Consider the following 17,475-nt stretch of genomic DNA (forward strand, 5'->3'; position numbering starts at 1 on the left):
TGGTGACCTTTATAGCCGCTTTTCCACCATCAGGTCGAATGGTTTTAAGAACGGTTGCAGTTATGTTCCCATTTGACCTTGGTTCGGCACGGCAGGATTACAAACCGATGGCTAACGGTTGTTTACTTCGCTCAAATAGCGCAATGGCAGCCAAGCAACAGACAGTGACCAATCCTGAGTGGTGACTTCACTACACGCATTCTCAGCACGCTTAGCCAACCATAACGCCATAACATAGTCGCTATTTACATCTCATATCGTCAGTACACTCTTGCGTCACAAAGGCAATGAATGATGCATTTCTATTAAATTCCAAAGAGCTCCGTTATCAGCCCCACGGGGGAAAATGAAACCATATCCGTACCTGCTGGGCCGGATCGGCACGGAATGGACCGGTTAAGCAATGATAATGGTTTGGCTTGACGGTGGAGAAGTGGCTTTTAAGTCCCGTTCACACTCACAACGATAAATCTGAAGTCGCTGTTCTGTTGGTTTGCTTCCATTAGTAGTTGCATCATATCGCTGCTCTTAAAGCTCATAACAACTTTGGACATGATTTCTGGTGACTATTGGAAATGTGACCAGGTATGTCGTAACACGGGGGGGAAGGTTTTTTGTCCAGTCAAGTCAAATATATTTATATAGCGCTTTTCACAATACAGATTGTATCAAAGCTGCTTCACAGTATCAATCAAAACAACTTAACAGTGTTTGTTTATTACTGGAAAAGACATCCAAGTTTGGTAGAGCTGATCAGTGGTATGATGGGTCATTTAATTTGAATATCCCCAACTGAGCAAGCCAAAGGCAACAGTGGCAAGGAACCGAAAAACTCCATCAAGTGACCCGATGGTGTTCTCCTCTGGCGTTTATGAAGTAGACGTTTTGGACAATTCTAAGGTCTCTGGTTGGGAATGTTTCCCAAAGGCAATTAAATGTCCAAGGACACCAGATATCCCAGTGGCACCCTTGCTGATCACTGCAAACACATGTATACACACCTTTAGGATTAACTTGTTAGAGTACAACAGTTTGAGGTTAGGGGTCTCGATCCATAGGACAATGAAACGTCCGGTGGTGTTTTCTCAGGTCAATATAAAGAACTGATAACACTTTATGTTGATGATCCCCAACAGACATACTGACTATGAGTAACTTTGCAAGTACATGTCAACTTATTCTACTAACCCTAAAAGTCTACTAATACTCAACCAATGCTCTCATGAGAGTTAGTTGACACGTAGGTCCAACGTTACTTATGGTCAACAAAACATCTAAAGGGGACCATCAGAATAAAGTGTAACCAAAGAACTAGTTGAGGATGAATAATTCTGTTTTTATTAACCAGAACAGACAGCTCCCATTTGTTATGAGACGGGGAAAAAAAGCGTAGGGCAGAATTAGGCCCTCATCATGTAAATGTATGGGAGAGATGCCGGCTGCTGTACCAAATGCTGGCAGTTAAAGTCTAATGACTGTGGAAATGGTAATCATCTTGAAAAGCACTTGAGCGGCCTCCCATGGCAAACGCTCAGCGCTCGCAGTCAGGGACGCAAGAGCACACACACTAATCTCCAAAGAAACTTTTCTTTTCTCCGTTCACCGCGCCCCTTTTTGCTCCGTTTTTTTATTTTTTCTGTGTGTGTGTGTGACAAAGGAACGCACAAAAGCACGGAGAATGTTCAATTGCTTGTGAAATTTAAATGGAGAGATTACACAGCTGCTCAAATGCCACGTTTGTGCCGGCTCATTCGTTTTGTTTTGCACTCTCACCATCTCTTCTGTCTGTCGAATCCCTCTTTCCTATCATTGTTCCTCTGGTTCCCTCTCTCTGTAGCTGGTAGTCCGTGGGGCGAGTGGTATGCCTCTGTACTGTGAAGCGAAGCAGGCGGCCGGCACCTACCAGACTGTGAAGCTGCAGTGGTTGAAGGGTCTACGGGAAGCAGGATTAGGGACCTGGGTCAGAAAACCTCCCGAGCAGGAAAACTTCACTCTGACTGTATGAATGCGGAAGCCTAACCTGGGCGTAATCGTCCTCTTGTCACCAAAACCAACTTCGCCTGCCATCCAGTTGCCACAGGAGCCCTTTCTCACCCCTAAAGTCACCAACATCCCACTGCCAAAAAATCTCCACAGGGAGTGGACTAGGTGGTAAACCTTGTTCTGTCAAACTCTCACAAAATGTTTATTTGTTGCTACCAAGGTACGGGTGAGGTATGGAAGCGTTTTCCACCTTGCCTTTCATAGCTTCTGAAGGGTTAACGTCATTTTTTAGCCCCAAACCAGTAAAGCCCAAACCCCGCTCCACAGGCGATTCTACAGGCTTCATTGTTCATGTCAGTCACTGATCTGATTGTCTACACACCACTCAAACAAATACTAGCCCCAACCGTAAGCTGAGATTTAATCCCTCCATGATTCTAAACATTTAGACAGGCGACTGTGGAGTTGACCGATAAAAAACTATTTGGAAAAAAATCACGCAATACGATTAAATTACCCTTATGAAAATTAACCATGGTTTTATTATAGTAAAAGTGTAGTAACCATGTTTTTGGCGGATTGATTACCATTTGTGTAACCACAAATACCATGGTTAAACTATGGTTAGTGTAGTAAAACCATGGTTGATTTGAGGTTACCACGGTTTAACTATAATAACCATGTTTTGGGGTTTTATTTTGTAGTAAAACCATGGTTACTTTTCGTAAGGGTAATGTTCGTGCATCAAAAAAAGATCCTATATCCATCCTCAATGCCAGATTACAACATAACACTTTAAATATCTTATTTTAGCTAATCAAAAATGCTTTTCTCAACCAGTTAACGCTAAGCTAATAAGCTATGCTGTTAGTTTGCTAACTAAAGGTTAACTGAAAACACCTGAAAATGTTTAATTTTTAGCTGTGACTATGTCATACGTTATTTAAAAGGCACTAACTAGCATAATTTCATAATTAAGAATAAAAACGACATAATTTGAATTTCTAGCATTTCTAATCAGGCTTAGGATAGAATACCCATTAGTTCTCTCTGACAGTCCTGCTTTGGTGTCCAAACAGAAAAAGGATCTTACAGGACATCGACAGCAATAGACCTTATTCAGAGCAGCGTCATGACCTGAAAAGCGAGGCTTTTTTTGCAACTTTTTATCTCAGAATTGCATGTTTTAATCTCGCAATTCTGACTTTATAACACGCAAATGGGAGATATAAAGTCAGAATTGCAAGATATGAAGTCGGAATTGCGAGTTATAAAGTTGTGAGATATAAACTTGCAATTGCGAGAAATAAAGTCAATTGCGAGTTTATTTTTCGCAATTGCGAGTTTATATCTCACAATTCTGACTTTATAACATGCAATTGCGACTTTATATCACGCAATTCTGAATGTAAACTCGCAATTGTGAGATAAAAAGTCGCAATAGCGAAAAATAAACGTACAATTTTTTTTTTAATTCTCGCAATTGCAAGTTTATTTTTCGCAATTGCGACTTTTTATCTCACAATTGCGAGTTTACATTCAGAATTGCGTGATATAAAGTCGCAATTGCATGTTATAAAGTCAGAATTGTGAGATATAAACTCGCAATTGCGAAAAATAAACGTACAATTTTTAATTTATTTTTTCTCGCAATTGCAAGTCTTTTAAAATGTTTTGATCTGGGGTGGAAACAAGCTTCAATAATAGTTTGATTACCACAGAAAATAATTTGGATTTGCCCCCAGTATTAAAAAAAAAAAAAAAATGTATGTTACAGTAACACACTTGGGTAGTTTAGAATGAGCTTTTGAGGGAGCTCTGGAAACGATGTATGTAGTCTAGATCTCACGAGACTTTTGGCAGAACGAGGGTTACCAGCGACGTGATTGACAACAACGGGATATGTGAAAAACAGGGACAATCTTCTCCCAACACAGCAGATGGGAAGATGGTCACCTCTCTCTCACTCCACTGACAGCTCTGCAGTCGCCGTCATTCAAACGTGTGTATGTGTGTTAACCTTCGCCAAAGTGAAAGGCAGCCGCCGTCTTGTCATTATCTGGCCGTTTCCGGATGGCCTGCCCCTGAAGAGCTCCGACACGCTGTCCAATTAGAGGTCCTGTCAGAGTGATGCGTCCCTCATTTTCCTCTCTCTCTCTCTCTCTCTCTCTCTCTCTCTCTCTCCTTTGCCTCATTGGTACAACTTTAAAATGAGGAAAAAAAGGAACAAAAAAACAGTAGGTTTGACATAGCAAAGACAGGTTAATTCAGCTCCATTTTGAGCGTGCAGACTAGAGGTAACGGTGACAAACTAATTTAAATGGTGCCATTACGACACCCCAGGTCTTTTTTTTTTCTTTTTTTCTTTTTTCTTCTTTTTTTTTTTTGAGTTGGTACAGCTTGCAGCTTTAATACCTCAATCCCGCTCACAGGTGACGTGTCATTTCTCCGCTGGCTTCTCTTTGTGTGTCAGTGCTGTATCTTTACACACAGTGTTCTGGGCAGAGACCTGCGTGAAAGGAAAGGGAAACGTCGCCGGTTTGATGTAGACACAAAAGACGAAAAGAAAATGGAGTTGAGAGTGCGAGTAGAGATCCGTGATTATGGAGTAATTTGTACTTAATGGGTTCATTTACAAACCGAGCACATTACAAATTGCTTTGTAAAGCCCCGAGTCCCAACCTTTGAAATGCATGCCACTTTACCAGAGGTTTAACCAATGATTCACCTGCATTTGTTTATTTCATTTACGGATACTTCTCATTCATGTCATTTGATTTAGATTTACGTTTTGTGTGTGTTTTAGTGTGTATGCTTTTAACCTCGATTTATATTATTTGACCAAGTCACAAATCATCTGTAAAGATGTTTCTTGTTGTATACCATTAGAATCATCCTACTCCATTATTATATTTTAGTCCTTTCTGTCATTGCAAGTTGTTATTCATGTATTCTTTAATAAGCTTTCAGTATGTATATTTTCGAATGCCACTTTGTCAACCCTTGCTGAGATGTCATGAGGCCACTCTTTACAAACAGCTCAAAATGTCACAGGGACACCTAGTGGTGGCAAATATATTTTCAAGTCTCACTCAGACCCGTTTAGTGTCTCACCTAATGTTATGTATTTTTTTTAATGATAATGAATCTATCCAAGATTAAATGTGAAACACTTTGTCTACCCATAGAAAGATAGTGAAATTGACCGTTCAAACATGGCTCAACATTACCTGCCTTTTTCTGTCATCTGTATTTGAAGTTATTTTGTATTCCCAGTAATTGCTCAAAGGATCATCTTGATGATGTTAAATTTAAAGAATCTGGTTCATGGTTATTTTCACCGCACTGACAACCCAGTTTGAAATTTCCATAACTTGAAAGACTGTTAATGCACATGTGTATTTACCTTCTTTTTTTCTTTTTTTTTCTCGCAACATTCATTTTATTTTTGAGTTGAGTGTTTTCTTCATCACAACAGAAACATAAATACCCCTGGACGAACCTACGTCAAGTTATTCAGTCGTAAAGGCATGATTGATTGGCAATATTGTACTAATGACTGTACATTTTGTAAAAATTTGTAGAAAAAAATACAGAAAATTAAAAGAATAACCTTAAGATCTGTCTTAATAAAGTGTACATTTTAACCCAAAAGCATATGCTTTTGCTAAGGTCTGTACATTGCACTTGAGTTAAAAGTGAATGTTTATGTGAATAAAAACTAAAACAATCACGTTGTTATACTTTGACCTGATTCCATTTGTTGTGCTGTAATATTATTTATATTTATGTGTGTGTGTGTGTGTATATATATATATATATATATATATAATATTACAGCATTATATTATACAATACTATATACCGGTATATATATATATATATATATATATTAGGGGTGGAACGGTACACCGAAGTCACGGTTCGGTTCATACCTCGGTTCAGACATCACGGTTCGGTACGATTTCGGTACAATGGAGGGAAAAAGCAAAACAAAAATGCAGAAGGCATTGTATTTTTTAAATAAGTTTTATTAATAAAGGCATAGAACCAGTTTATTTGTAGTGCACTGACAATAGTTTTATATAATTAGTTTATTAATAAAAAGACAAAAAGACCTTGCGATATGTTTGGTAATTGTACTATTAATTTAAAATTATTTTGCTATATTTCAGATCAATATATTTGTTTTCCTTAATTTTAATTAACATTATTAATTGACAATGTAACATTATTCTCTTCTGAATTATAAATAATTGATTTCTATATAAAATAATACTACCATTAAAAACACATTCGATTTTCTTTTTTAATCAATGTTGAATGTGTAAGATTAGTGCTCCGAGGACAAGAAATGAAAACCAATGCCCAAAAGACAGACTGTTTTGAAATGGAGTTGGATAAATATGTTTTGCTTTTAAAACAGTGTGTATGTGATCTTGGTTGGGTGACAGTTGTAGTTTACAGTTTGACAAGAGTTTACAGTGTGACAAAAGCACAATATTGTGTTTTATTGCGAGTGTACACAAATATAAGTAAACACTTTGCAGGTTTAATGATCTGTATAAACAAAATGACTCTCTCTCTCTCTCTCTCTCTCTCTCTCTCTCTCTCTCTCTCTCTCTCTCTCTCTCTCTCTCTCTCTCTCTCTCTCTCTCTCTCTCTCTCTCTCTCTCTCTCTCTCTCTCTCTCTCATTGCAATCTTGACATCGCAGCCTGTTCATTATGCGGTCACACCGAACGCGAATAGAGCTTCAAATTCGCGTCTAATTCGACGCTAGTCCAAAGCGAATAGGACGCGCGTATAAAGCCAACGTTTGAAGTGAACGCGCGTTCAGAGCTAAGCCGATGGTACAGATTATGTGTCCCTAAAGAACCCGCATATCTAACAGTAGTTCCGCATTACATTAATTAATTTGCACGCGAGTTTTATTTATTTTTATACCGTGTATTCTCCGTGTAAATTCGTGCACCGAACCGTGACGCCCGTACCGTTTCGGTTCGATACGAATACATGAACCGTTCCACCCCTAATATATATATATATATATATATATATAATGTGTGTGTGTGTATATATATATTCACACCTAATTTGTATTTATCTAATGAAAAAGTTTAAAAGTGTTTTTGTGTACACCATTTGTCAAACTATTGGTTTAATCAAAACGATGTGATCTTTGAAAGACATTTTCACTTTATTGTGAAGCCCAGCAGTGAGTGATTTATTTGATTCTATATCTCTACATTGTCATTATATGATGCAATATGTTTTTAAAATACAGCAAATTAAGTTACTCTCAAAAAAAAGAAAAAAAGGCTCAATACAGAATACTCCACAGAACATTATACCAAGTTAGAGAGACCACTAAAATGTTGAAGATCAGACTCGTTTTTAAAGGACGTTCTGATTGGTCATATGCGTACATGATGTCAGCACGTGTTGTTTGACAGATGGATAAAAGATGAGTGTTTTCTATGCGTTTTCGTGTACATTTCAACTCTAAAGTCAAATACAGCCCATTAAACATGGACATCACACAAAAATACATTGCACATTTTTGTAAGACCTAACAGATTTAACAGACTGTCTACGTGAAAAAGAGTGAACAACTGACACTTTCCACCAGCATTTCTAATTAAAGTCCAATGAAGTTCTGGTGAAAGTCCAGTAATGCAGTAACGATGCCGATTGCAACACACTGACGGAAGAACTTCCATTTAAGGATTATTTATGAATCTCGAAAGTCATTCGAGAGAGGTTTCTGTAAATACCGGCTAAGCACAGTGGTTCACACATCACAAGGAGTCCAAAGAAATATCAGAAAGCATCAGTGTCAAGCATCAGATCACACTGAGCAAGGCATTGACATTTGCTCTGATAATTATCGACGAATATTACAATAGCGAAAACTCTGCTCCTCAAGTAAAAACTAAGCAACATGTGCACTTGTTCTGAATTCAGATGTATTGATTCAAATATTTACTTCTACACGACATGAAAGCCCTCGGAAGGGAAGTGAACATCAATCGTAGGGCTTCATACACAGTCACGATACTTACAAAGTCTCAGCTTCTTTAAGTTTTCAATAGGGTGAATGAGATTACACAGCAATTATACAGCATTTTGCTTCACATATTTGACAGAGGTGGGTTTGTCATGCAAATGGGCTGCGGCAACACTGAAAGAAGCTGATTGGCCGCTTGAACGGCGGTTCCAATCAGAAATTCAAGAAGGTGCGGATCCGTAAATGCGTTTGCCGATTCCCGTTCACAAAGGCAGTGCTCTGTTTCTTTCGCACATTTCATCTCTATAAAAAGCAAAGCAGAAATTTATACAAAACGAAATCTAAAATGCTGTCGAAAAAAAATAAAAAGTCATCTGTACAAAGAAACAAACTGAACATTGCACAACAAAAATAGTGAAAAATGACTTAAATGTAACAGCGTGAAGGAATGTCCTGGTCTCGCAGGATTCACGAGTCGCATCATGCAAACACGTAAAAACAGGGTAACGAGACTGCGAGGAACTTCACCATACTATATGACCAGCGCGGGGATAGATATGCAGAATATCCATTAAATACACGAGTTCCTCACACGACCAAGGCATGACGGGATGATGACCGCGGGACAGTGACCGTAGACGCCAACTGGGGTGAAGCACTGAATAGTTTCGCACGCAACGTGAATGTGTTCTTGAGTAAAATCTACTGAAGGTGATGCACTGAAGAACGTGTTGGAGGATTCAGTGATGTGTGAAACGCGTGTGTGTGAGCGTGTCACTTCTCCTGCAGCAGGGCCGGGATGTTGATGTTCCAGCCGATGGCCTGGCGGTCGAAGCCACAGGTGAACAGGTTACAGGCTTGGTTTTCCTCGTTCCAGGCGGAGCAGCACACCATGCGTCGATGGCCCTGCGAGTTAAATGCAACGTGGGTGTCAGGACGCATTCAAAAGTACAAGACAAGCCAATGAAACGGTTAAAAGGACCAGGGCTAACTCAAAACATAGTAAGCCGTCTTCCCACCAAAACATAGGCTAAATGAAATTATATGAAACCATTTCCTTACAACACTTAATAAAAATGGTGTGTGTATGTGTGAATATATATATATATAGCGTACATCATCATGCATATATGTGTGTTTATTATTATTTCAGGGGTTTAAACCGCAAATTATATTACATTAAAGTCAATATAACAATGTAAATTGGTTTAAATTGTAAAAGTATATATTAAACTAAATCAAAATTCATAACAGTTTTTGTAAAACTGCTTATAATTTCTGAAACTATGGCTTCATTTCTCGAAACTACACACAAAACCACAGAACACACACACACAGCATGCAAAATGTCACACATCTCTTGCAAAAGCAAACACTTCATTTAAAACTATTTTAACTCTTCTAAAAAGGTGTGTTTTGTATCTGCTGAATATAAAGTAAAAAGGAATACATATAACTCCATCTGAAAATTGGAATTATACACTACCATTCAAAACTATTTTTTTGAAATCAACTAATACTTTCATTCAGCAAGGATGGATTAAATTGATCAAAAGTGATAGTATAGATTCTATTTCAAATGGATGCTGTTCTTTTAAACTTTTATTCATCAAATAATCCTGAAATAAAAAATATTAAGCAGCCAAGTTTAAGTTTTCAACATTGATAATATTAAGAAAGGTTTCTTGAGCAGCCTATCAGAATGATTTCTAAAGGATTATGTGACACCAAATTAATATTTTAACATTAGCATTTTAATATCAATATCAAATACATTAAAGAAGAAAAAAAATATTTTAAATTGTAATCTTATTTCTCAATATTATGGTTTTACTTTATAAAACCTTATTACGAACCTTACCGTCAGTAATAGTCAACAACACTGACAGTAATGCAGCGCAATATGAAAGAGTTCGTCTTAGGTTTAACAACCTATGAAACTAATAATTAACAATATGAAACTAAAACGACATAAGCTTAATTTATAGCTATTTAGAGGTGGATAAACGCAATTTAGAGGTGGATAAACGCACTTTGGAGGTGGGTAAACGCCGTTTCCGAATATTGGGAGGTGCGTAAACGGCGTTTAGCCTCCACTACATCCCTGGTCACGAGGTGCTAAACGTCGTCCCGGTGTGAACAGGCCTTAAGAGACGGTCCATAAGAAGAAAAAGAATCGAAATCAATCCAAGGAACTGTCTAGTGCTTAAAGAGTGAGAGGCACCTTGACAGACATGGAGCAAAAAGAAAGGTAATAAAACCTCCCAGTGTGAAACGTACCTGTCTGTTGCTCCGTGGGAGACGGGCCAGACGGACCCCATTCATGTCAAACAGTCTGACCTGCCGGTTGTCATGTGGCAGAGCGATGATTCTTTGGTTGGCAGAGACACTTATCCTGCAGGTTAGTACAGTGAATCAATCAATAAACTCTAAGTATAAAGAAATAAGACAATGTGTATTTACACTAAATGCAAACAGCTTAACTGGTTGGCAAAGGTTATTTTCATTCCCAATAGTTAGACAATTTACAAATAACACTTTAAGTGCAAGCAGTGATAGATGCTATTCACACAGTGTAAAGATGCTATTCGTTGGCTTTTAATGTAAATACTGTTTACACTAAGAGTAAATATCAATCAACTACCAACCAAAAATATTATCCAAATCTTTCAAACTATTTCTGGTTCAGAAGTCTGATTTTACTTATTCCTTTCAAAATATCTAGATGTTGAGGAATACGGTTTCTCAATTTTCCAGAACTTTCTAAAAAAGGCACTGTGTTGCCTCTACTTGTTAAGAGTCAAAAGTCTCAGGAAGCTGTCTTACACCTCACCAACCTGCAGCTCTTACCTATTAACGGCTGAGTCTGTGCGAATGGTAGCAATCGGAGATCTCATGTTCTTCAGGTCCCACACCTTGACGGTGCGATCGTCACTTCCAGACACCACGTTGTCCCCCACGGTGAACACGGCTGATGTCACAGTGCTGGAAGAAACAAATGACTTGTCAATGGAATCGTGATCCAATCACTCTTTAACACCTTAAGTCTAAAAATATCACCCTGAACAAACAAACATGGTTTTCACAAAATATATGCAAGATATCTATACGGACAGATAAAGACAGATCGTTCTGTAGCAACCGGAAGATTCAGAAGGTCAAGGATCTTGGCTGCTAATGTGAAGGACAGCAATTTAATCCTGAGGATAAGTCACTGTAACTGGGTTACGGGAGGTGTATTAAGGAGATGACAATCTTGATGTGTAACAATTGCATTCATTAGCGAGACTCTTAACCCCAGAACGCTCCGGCAGGAATTGTAGGAAGTGTGGCGTAAGGGACTTTGGATGAAATGCATCAGCAAAATGACAAGTCCCCTAAAAGTAACTAGCTCAGCACTCAAGTATTCTTTCAAAGCAAGATAGACTCTCTCCTTTACTGACATGAAAAATTACCATACAGAGTGACTAGAGAGTGCTCAAGGTGATTTGGTTATCTCTACAGTCCTATTCTTTTCAGAACCCAACGGATCAGGAAGCAGATCATGTGAGCTCCACTGTCTGCACTCACATTGATATTAGTCTTTGGTTTTCTGGTAAACAAATAGTTTTTTATGATTGATCATTGGTGTCATTTCTGAGTACTCGAGTCCAAACCTACTATCCACAGTAGCACTGTTGAACATCGTCAAACAGGTAGTGTATAGTCTCGGCATGGTCACTGCCTGATGCAGTTTAAAGGAACACTCCGACTTTTTGGGACTTTAGCCTATTCACCTTATCCCCCAGAGTTAGATAAGTCCATACATACCTTTTTCATCTCCGTGCGTGCTATAAGTCTGTTTGACGCACCCACCGCTAGCCTAGCTTAGCACAAAGACTGGATGTAAATGGTTGCAGCTAGCATACTAATCCCAATAAGTGACAAAATAACGCAAACATTTTCCTATTTACATGTTGTGATTTGTATAGTCACTGAGTGTACAAAAAACAAAGTCACATGAGACACAGACATATTTTAACCGTATAAATACTGGGAACTATATTCTCTGAAGGCGAAGCACTGCTACTTGGGCGGAGTGATAACCGCAGCACCTGAGACGAGCCGTGGTGAGGAGCAGAGAGTTCGTTCAGAGTTTGGGTACGGTACGTCTCAGGTGCTGCGGTTATCACTCCGCCCAAGTAGCAAGGCTAGCGGTGGGTGCGTCAAACAGACTTATAGCACGCACGGAGATGAAAAGGGTATGTATGGACTTATCTAACTCTGGGGGATAAGGTGAATAGGCTAAAGTCCCAAAAAGTCGGAGTGTTCCTTTAAGCCTAGTTCACACTACATGATTTTAAGCCCGATTTAAGCCCGATTTGCAAATCGTTGAGCTCGCCGACAGGTCATGGTGTTATCGCGTGCAAATCGCGGGGGAATAGCGGGCGATGAACGCTCGCCAATCTGTTAGTATGAAAGAGCCAACAACGCATCAAAGACGCTCGCAGACGCCTCGCAGACGCCTCGCAGACGCGTCGCCGAGCCCAGAAAAATATCTAGCATGCTAGATATCCAGAGCTGTCGCACGACTCAAGCTCACGTAATGTCATGAGCTACAGCCAATCAGAGCAACGCATGTTCGTGTGTTGTGTTCTTTTTCGTCTTCTTCGCTGGGTATTGGCGCATGTGCTGTTTCGCGTCATTTCCGGTTCGTTTTATCACGTGATTTTTCATGACAAAACGTGGTTTGTAGACAAGATAGAATCGTTGGGTGACAGAGTTGTTGTCAACTCGTGTAGTGCGTTACCTCCTGTTGCGGATCAATCACGTTGTGTCGTGTGGTGTGAACAGCTCAACAACTTGAAAACTCCTGATTTCACAGAGAGCAAGTCATGTAGTGTGAACCGCACAGTTCAGCCCGACGTTTTAAAATCATGTAGTGTGAACTAGGCTTTAGTTGTGTCTCAATTCGCAGGCTGCGTTTGTTGACTAGATACATCATCAAGGATGTCTCATTTCAGAAAAGTAACCATCATAAAACTGACCATTTCCTGTGGGGAATTTTTTTTAAATTGTTGTAATTTGTTTAGAACGCAATGGTTACTTTAGTCTTCAAAATGAGACCCAGCAATTGCATTGATTTGGTGGAACTCACCAGTTCCAATCTGACTGGTTCGCTTTTACACAACTTAAAGTCCCTGTAAAGGCAATTCTAAAAAAAAATTCTAAACCCATTATAAATGTTAGAAATGTATTGCTAAAACATATTACAAAGACTGTGAACTGTGAATTACTGAATTGCGGAGTTAGACCGTTGAACAGTTTTCCACCATTGCTATTTTCCGGATTTTTTGGGCGGGGCTAAAACGGGGCTCGATGACGCACTGGAGTGCCTGATCTCCTGGACACGCCCCTACTTGATGACAAACTGAGGCCACTGAGGCTGGCCCCTCCCCTAACAATAGAGCACATTCACAACAGTTTGGCGCTCAATCGCGAGTTACTGTCAGTACTATTAGTTACTACAGCCTACAGTTTGCTTGCTAGCTATGCCTTCGACACGGAAATGCGTAGGCTACTACCTGGATGCGATCATGTACAAAACAGATCGGTGTCTTTATTTAAATTTCCTAAAAACGATCACATCAAGAAGAGGTGGATTAATTTTGTGACGAGCCAACCTTGATGGAAAGCTGAGGATCACCGCCAACACCCGCCTCTGTAGCGATCATTTTACACGAATAGTTTTATAAACTTTCGTCGGAGACAACTGGGATTCACTGATAATCCGCTGTTACTGGTGAATGGGGCCGAACCGACTATCTCCCGCCTCGGCCTTCATCTCCCCGTCCCGAAAGCAGTATCACCTAATATCAGCGTCGGCAGCTTTCCCGCGAGTGGGCGTGGTTTCAGCGCAGCCAGCGGACACGCCCCCAGCGTTTGAGAGCAGAGAATAATGCTAATTTTTTCAAGATTTTGATGGCTTATTTTATGTACTTGCCGGCTTTTTTTATCATTCAAATTTGGCTGGGTGGCTAATAACACATTTTTCTGTGGTGTGACAAACTCAGAACACATACTTAATTTTGACTTTACAGGGACTTTAAGGATTCAAGGTGGACAGGTTTCGACTGTAGTTGGTCTTCTTCAGATGCGTTCACACTGGCGTTGATTTAATCCCTGCAGGTTGACTGCAAGCAGGTGTTCTTATTAGTTGCATTATACTTATGAGGTAGACAATGTGAGCTCCACTGTCGACACTACCATTAGAAGTCACTGCATATTAGAAAGTTAAATTCCAATCAACTTCGTTGTATCATGAATGATTGCCGTCTATCATTTTGCTTAAAATTGCCAACTCTCATTGAAAAAGTTTGGAAAGTGACTGCTTTGGAAGTAGGGGCATCGCTGGTTGGGGAAAATCTGGGAGTACAGAGTTTACAATGTTCACCTTGTAAACTGAACAAGGAGGCCAGAAAACATAGCGTCTCCAACGACCAGAAGTCAAAGTTGTCTATACAAGTAATCAGACTTGAGAGTGTGAAAAGAGTCGAGTCTGTTTGGAAATCGTCTGTTTAAAATTCTCATTGGTCAAAGGGTTCCTGTGTCAGAGAAGAACTTAAAATATCCTCAACTTTTGGGCACATGATGAAGCATCACTTTTCCAAAGCCTTGTGCTATCCCTCTACATCTTTGTGACACAACATCCCCATTGAATGTCAGTGGCTTCACAGTATTCCTTAGTCAAAGGTCTGGATACGTGAGCTTATCTAGTATGTGACTTCTGTAATGAGGCTTGAGTTGCTACTGAAATTGAATCTTCCCAACAAATTATATTATTGTGATTATGAAATTAAACTCATCTCTTTCTGGTTGGAAAGACCACCCTCTGCTCCTGTACAGGGCACGAGAGCACCAGCAGCTGGCGCAAAGTGAGGCAGAGACAGTGTGTGTAAGTGTGTGTGTGTGTGTGTGTGTGTGTGTGTGTGTGTGTGTGTGTGTGTGTGTGTGTGTGTGTGTGATTTGAGACAGTCTGGGTGAACAGCAGGAATGTCAGCAACCCTCAGGGTCACAGCGCACATTTAACTGCTCCGCTCAGCACACACACTTCCATTTAATGGACCTTAATATTTCTAATCTATCACGTCATTCCCTGCTGACATTTCTCTCCTCTTTGTATTCCCTTCTCTCGGGAGAGAAAAATTAAGAAGAAAAAAAGGGCCAGAGTTGGTGCTCCACTCGCCTCTAGCCGTGCTAATTTGAATTGACACGATATTAAGGTTTAATTAGGGGCTAAATTCCGCTGCATTAAAGATTTGGAGTTGGGTTTGGCTGTATTTAACAGCTTTGCTCGGCTCGCTCCGGCAGAGTTCACATCCAAAGTGAAGCGTGGAAACACTTTCTGACATCTTGGGTTGCCACCGGAAAGCAAGGGTGGGGGTGGTGGTGGGGCCGATAATAGATTAAAGGCTTGATTAAAATCCTATTACAACTCAAATGATATTTTGGGAATGTTCCGTTTCCCCTGGGACCACTGACAAGCAAGGTCGAGACTCATTAGAGGAAGAACGGCGATTGTGTTTAATAGAGATCCAGTGCTGAGCATAATAAGCTCTTTAAAACAATGGCTAATGTAGTTGCATGGGATCATACTCTTGCTGATGCTGGGAAAGACGAGATGTATGCTTCGTAATTATAATTGACAACTACGAATTTCATACATTTAAAACAGAGTTTATTCTGTGTACACAGTAAAGGAATGTCCAAATCCAAACTAGTGTTAATTTTCTTTCTTCCTTGGACAGTCTCAATAGACCCCTTTTCAGTTGGTAAACATGGTGACGTTTTTTTGTGGGCGGAGCTTAGGTGGAGGCAGAACGATCCCTCTGACCGCTTCCCTAACGTTAGTTTGCAAGTTTTGTTAGCTTGTTTTTTAACAATGACTGGAGAAAATCCAATTTTATCTTAATGTGCAAGGTCACTCAGTGTCCAGGACAGCGAATGTTATTTGCAAAAGTTAATTTTAATGGACAGAACCAGATTGGCTGACCCGTACACGCTCACTCAATAACGTTAACGCTAACGTTAACGCTACCTCCGGTTGAGTGGCCTGACTTCTACACCTATCCGATAGAGAAACCGAGCATAAAGAGGAACTGAGGGAATATAAATCTTTAGATGCCTATAACTATGTGATGAGTGGTCATGTACAAGACTCCAGCGCAGAGGAGACGACAATGTAAAGAGTGACATTACGGTGCAATTTTAATGATGTGAATATTTTCTAGAAATAAAAATTCCAGATACAGCATATTCATTTTTCATTGATTCTTGCACCCAACAACACAACAAGATGACATTTAATAATAATATTAATAATTTAAGCTCCTTATTATGTAGCCGAATCTGTGCTGGTTTGTATTAGCCGCCTTTAGTTGTTCGTTTGTTTTGCCTCCAGCTAACGCTGTGACGTCGGCGCAAAAGGGGTCTATAAGAGGGAGCTCTCGTATGCACTGAAAATGAATAAGGACGGATGAACAGGGGCAAGTCCTAAAAATGGCAATAAAGCACCAGAAAAGTGACCAATACGACTTAAACTACATTCCACGTTTTCTGAAGTCATACGATTGATTTGTGATGAACAAAAGTCTTTATTTACCAAAAATCTTGACCTCCACCATTTCTCTCAAATCCTATTTGTGCCTCCACATAACAAAACTTTGGTATAAGAAACGCAACTAACAATGGAATTAGGTGTTATTGAATGCCTAACCCTTCCTTTAAGATTCAACAAATAGCAGTTACTTATTACAGGTTCAGTCCTCATCAAAGGTCCATAAATGAACTCTTACTAGATTCAAACCTCCAGCCTTTGGCCTCCAGTCCGAATCTTTAACCACTAGTCTCCATCAGAGAAACAGAAATAGGTGGGCATGTCATCCAGAATTTACGTGATCTGTCTCAAAGGAGACACCAGCTGTGATGCTTCCTCGGTGAGAAACCCATTCTGACACATTCCCCGAGACAGCAGGTGTGTCTCCCTCGGTCTGTCTGAAATCGAGCACACTGGCGATACTCTCAGAAGCATCCTGACAGACAGATAGTGTCTCTGACAGGCAATGCCCTGCAGATGAAAGAGGAATGAGGCAGCAAACACCGCGTGTCCCCGTGTACAGCGAGACTCGTGTCATGTATCATTTGTACTGTGCCACTCATTATCATTTGCACCATCATTAGATGATTAGGGGACATCGTTTCAGGCCATTATGACGGCCTTTTGAGCACCAATATGCACAGGCTACAGGTTCACAAGGTCACATTTTTCAAGTCAAGTCTCAAGTCACAAGTCAAAGTCAAGCCTCAAGTCCAAGTCAAGTCTCAAATTCTGTTTGAATTCTAGATGCATTCAGTTCAAACTCAGGTTTCCATTACTGGTCACACTTCATTTAATAGGCGCACCAGTAAGCTCAAAAAATGCTACTCTTTAAAGTTTTTATGCTGC

At 39.9% G+C, this 17,475-nt stretch overlaps 2 protein-coding genes and 1 long non-coding RNA gene across 8 annotated transcripts in view; 2 read left to right on the forward strand and 1 right to left on the reverse strand.

Moving 5' to 3' along the window:
• adarb2 (adenosine deaminase RNA specific B2 (inactive)) overlaps nucleotides 1-2,142 on the forward strand; it is a 225,407-nt gene extending 223,265 nt beyond the window's left edge. For all 3 annotated transcript variants that reach the window (XM_056268772.1, XM_056268773.1, XM_056268774.1), the window contains one exon: nucleotides 1,838-2,142. In XM_056268772.1, the coding sequence (XP_056124747.1) occupies nucleotides 1,838-2,005 (168 nt within the window). In that variant the 3' untranslated portion in view covers nucleotides 2,006-2,142. The remainder of the gene's footprint in view (nucleotides 1-1,837) is intronic.
• A 5,026-nt stretch (nucleotides 2,143-7,168) lies between these two features.
• LOC130102762 (uncharacterized) lies at nucleotides 7,169-8,211 on the forward strand. The gene is made up of 2 exons (XR_008809285.1): nucleotides 7,169-7,415; nucleotides 7,454-8,211. It is a non-coding gene; the product is annotated as an uncharacterized LOC130102762 (long non-coding RNA).
• Nucleotides 7,929-17,475, reverse strand: part of wdr37 (WD repeat domain 37) — a 40,692-nt gene continuing 31,145 nt past the window's right edge. For all 4 annotated transcript variants that reach the window (XM_056268776.1, XM_056268775.1, XM_056268777.1 and 1 more), the window contains 3 exons: nucleotides 10,842-10,976; nucleotides 10,272-10,386; nucleotides 7,929-8,897 (listed from right to left, as the gene is read on the reverse strand). In XM_056268776.1, coding sequence (XP_056124751.1) covers nucleotides 8,766-8,897; nucleotides 10,272-10,386; nucleotides 10,842-10,976 — 382 coding nt within the window. In that variant the 3' untranslated portion in view covers nucleotides 7,929-8,765. The remainder of the gene's footprint in view (nucleotides 8,898-10,271; nucleotides 10,387-10,841; nucleotides 10,977-17,475) is intronic.

The sequence above is a fragment of the Rhinichthys klamathensis genome, unplaced genomic scaffold (genome assembly GCF_029890125.1).
Source record: "Rhinichthys klamathensis goyatoka isolate OS25496 unplaced genomic scaffold, OSU_Roscu_1.1 h1tg000276l_1, whole genome shotgun sequence".
NCBI classification, from domain to species: Eukaryota; Metazoa; Chordata; class Actinopteri; order Cypriniformes; family Leuciscidae; genus Rhinichthys; species Rhinichthys klamathensis.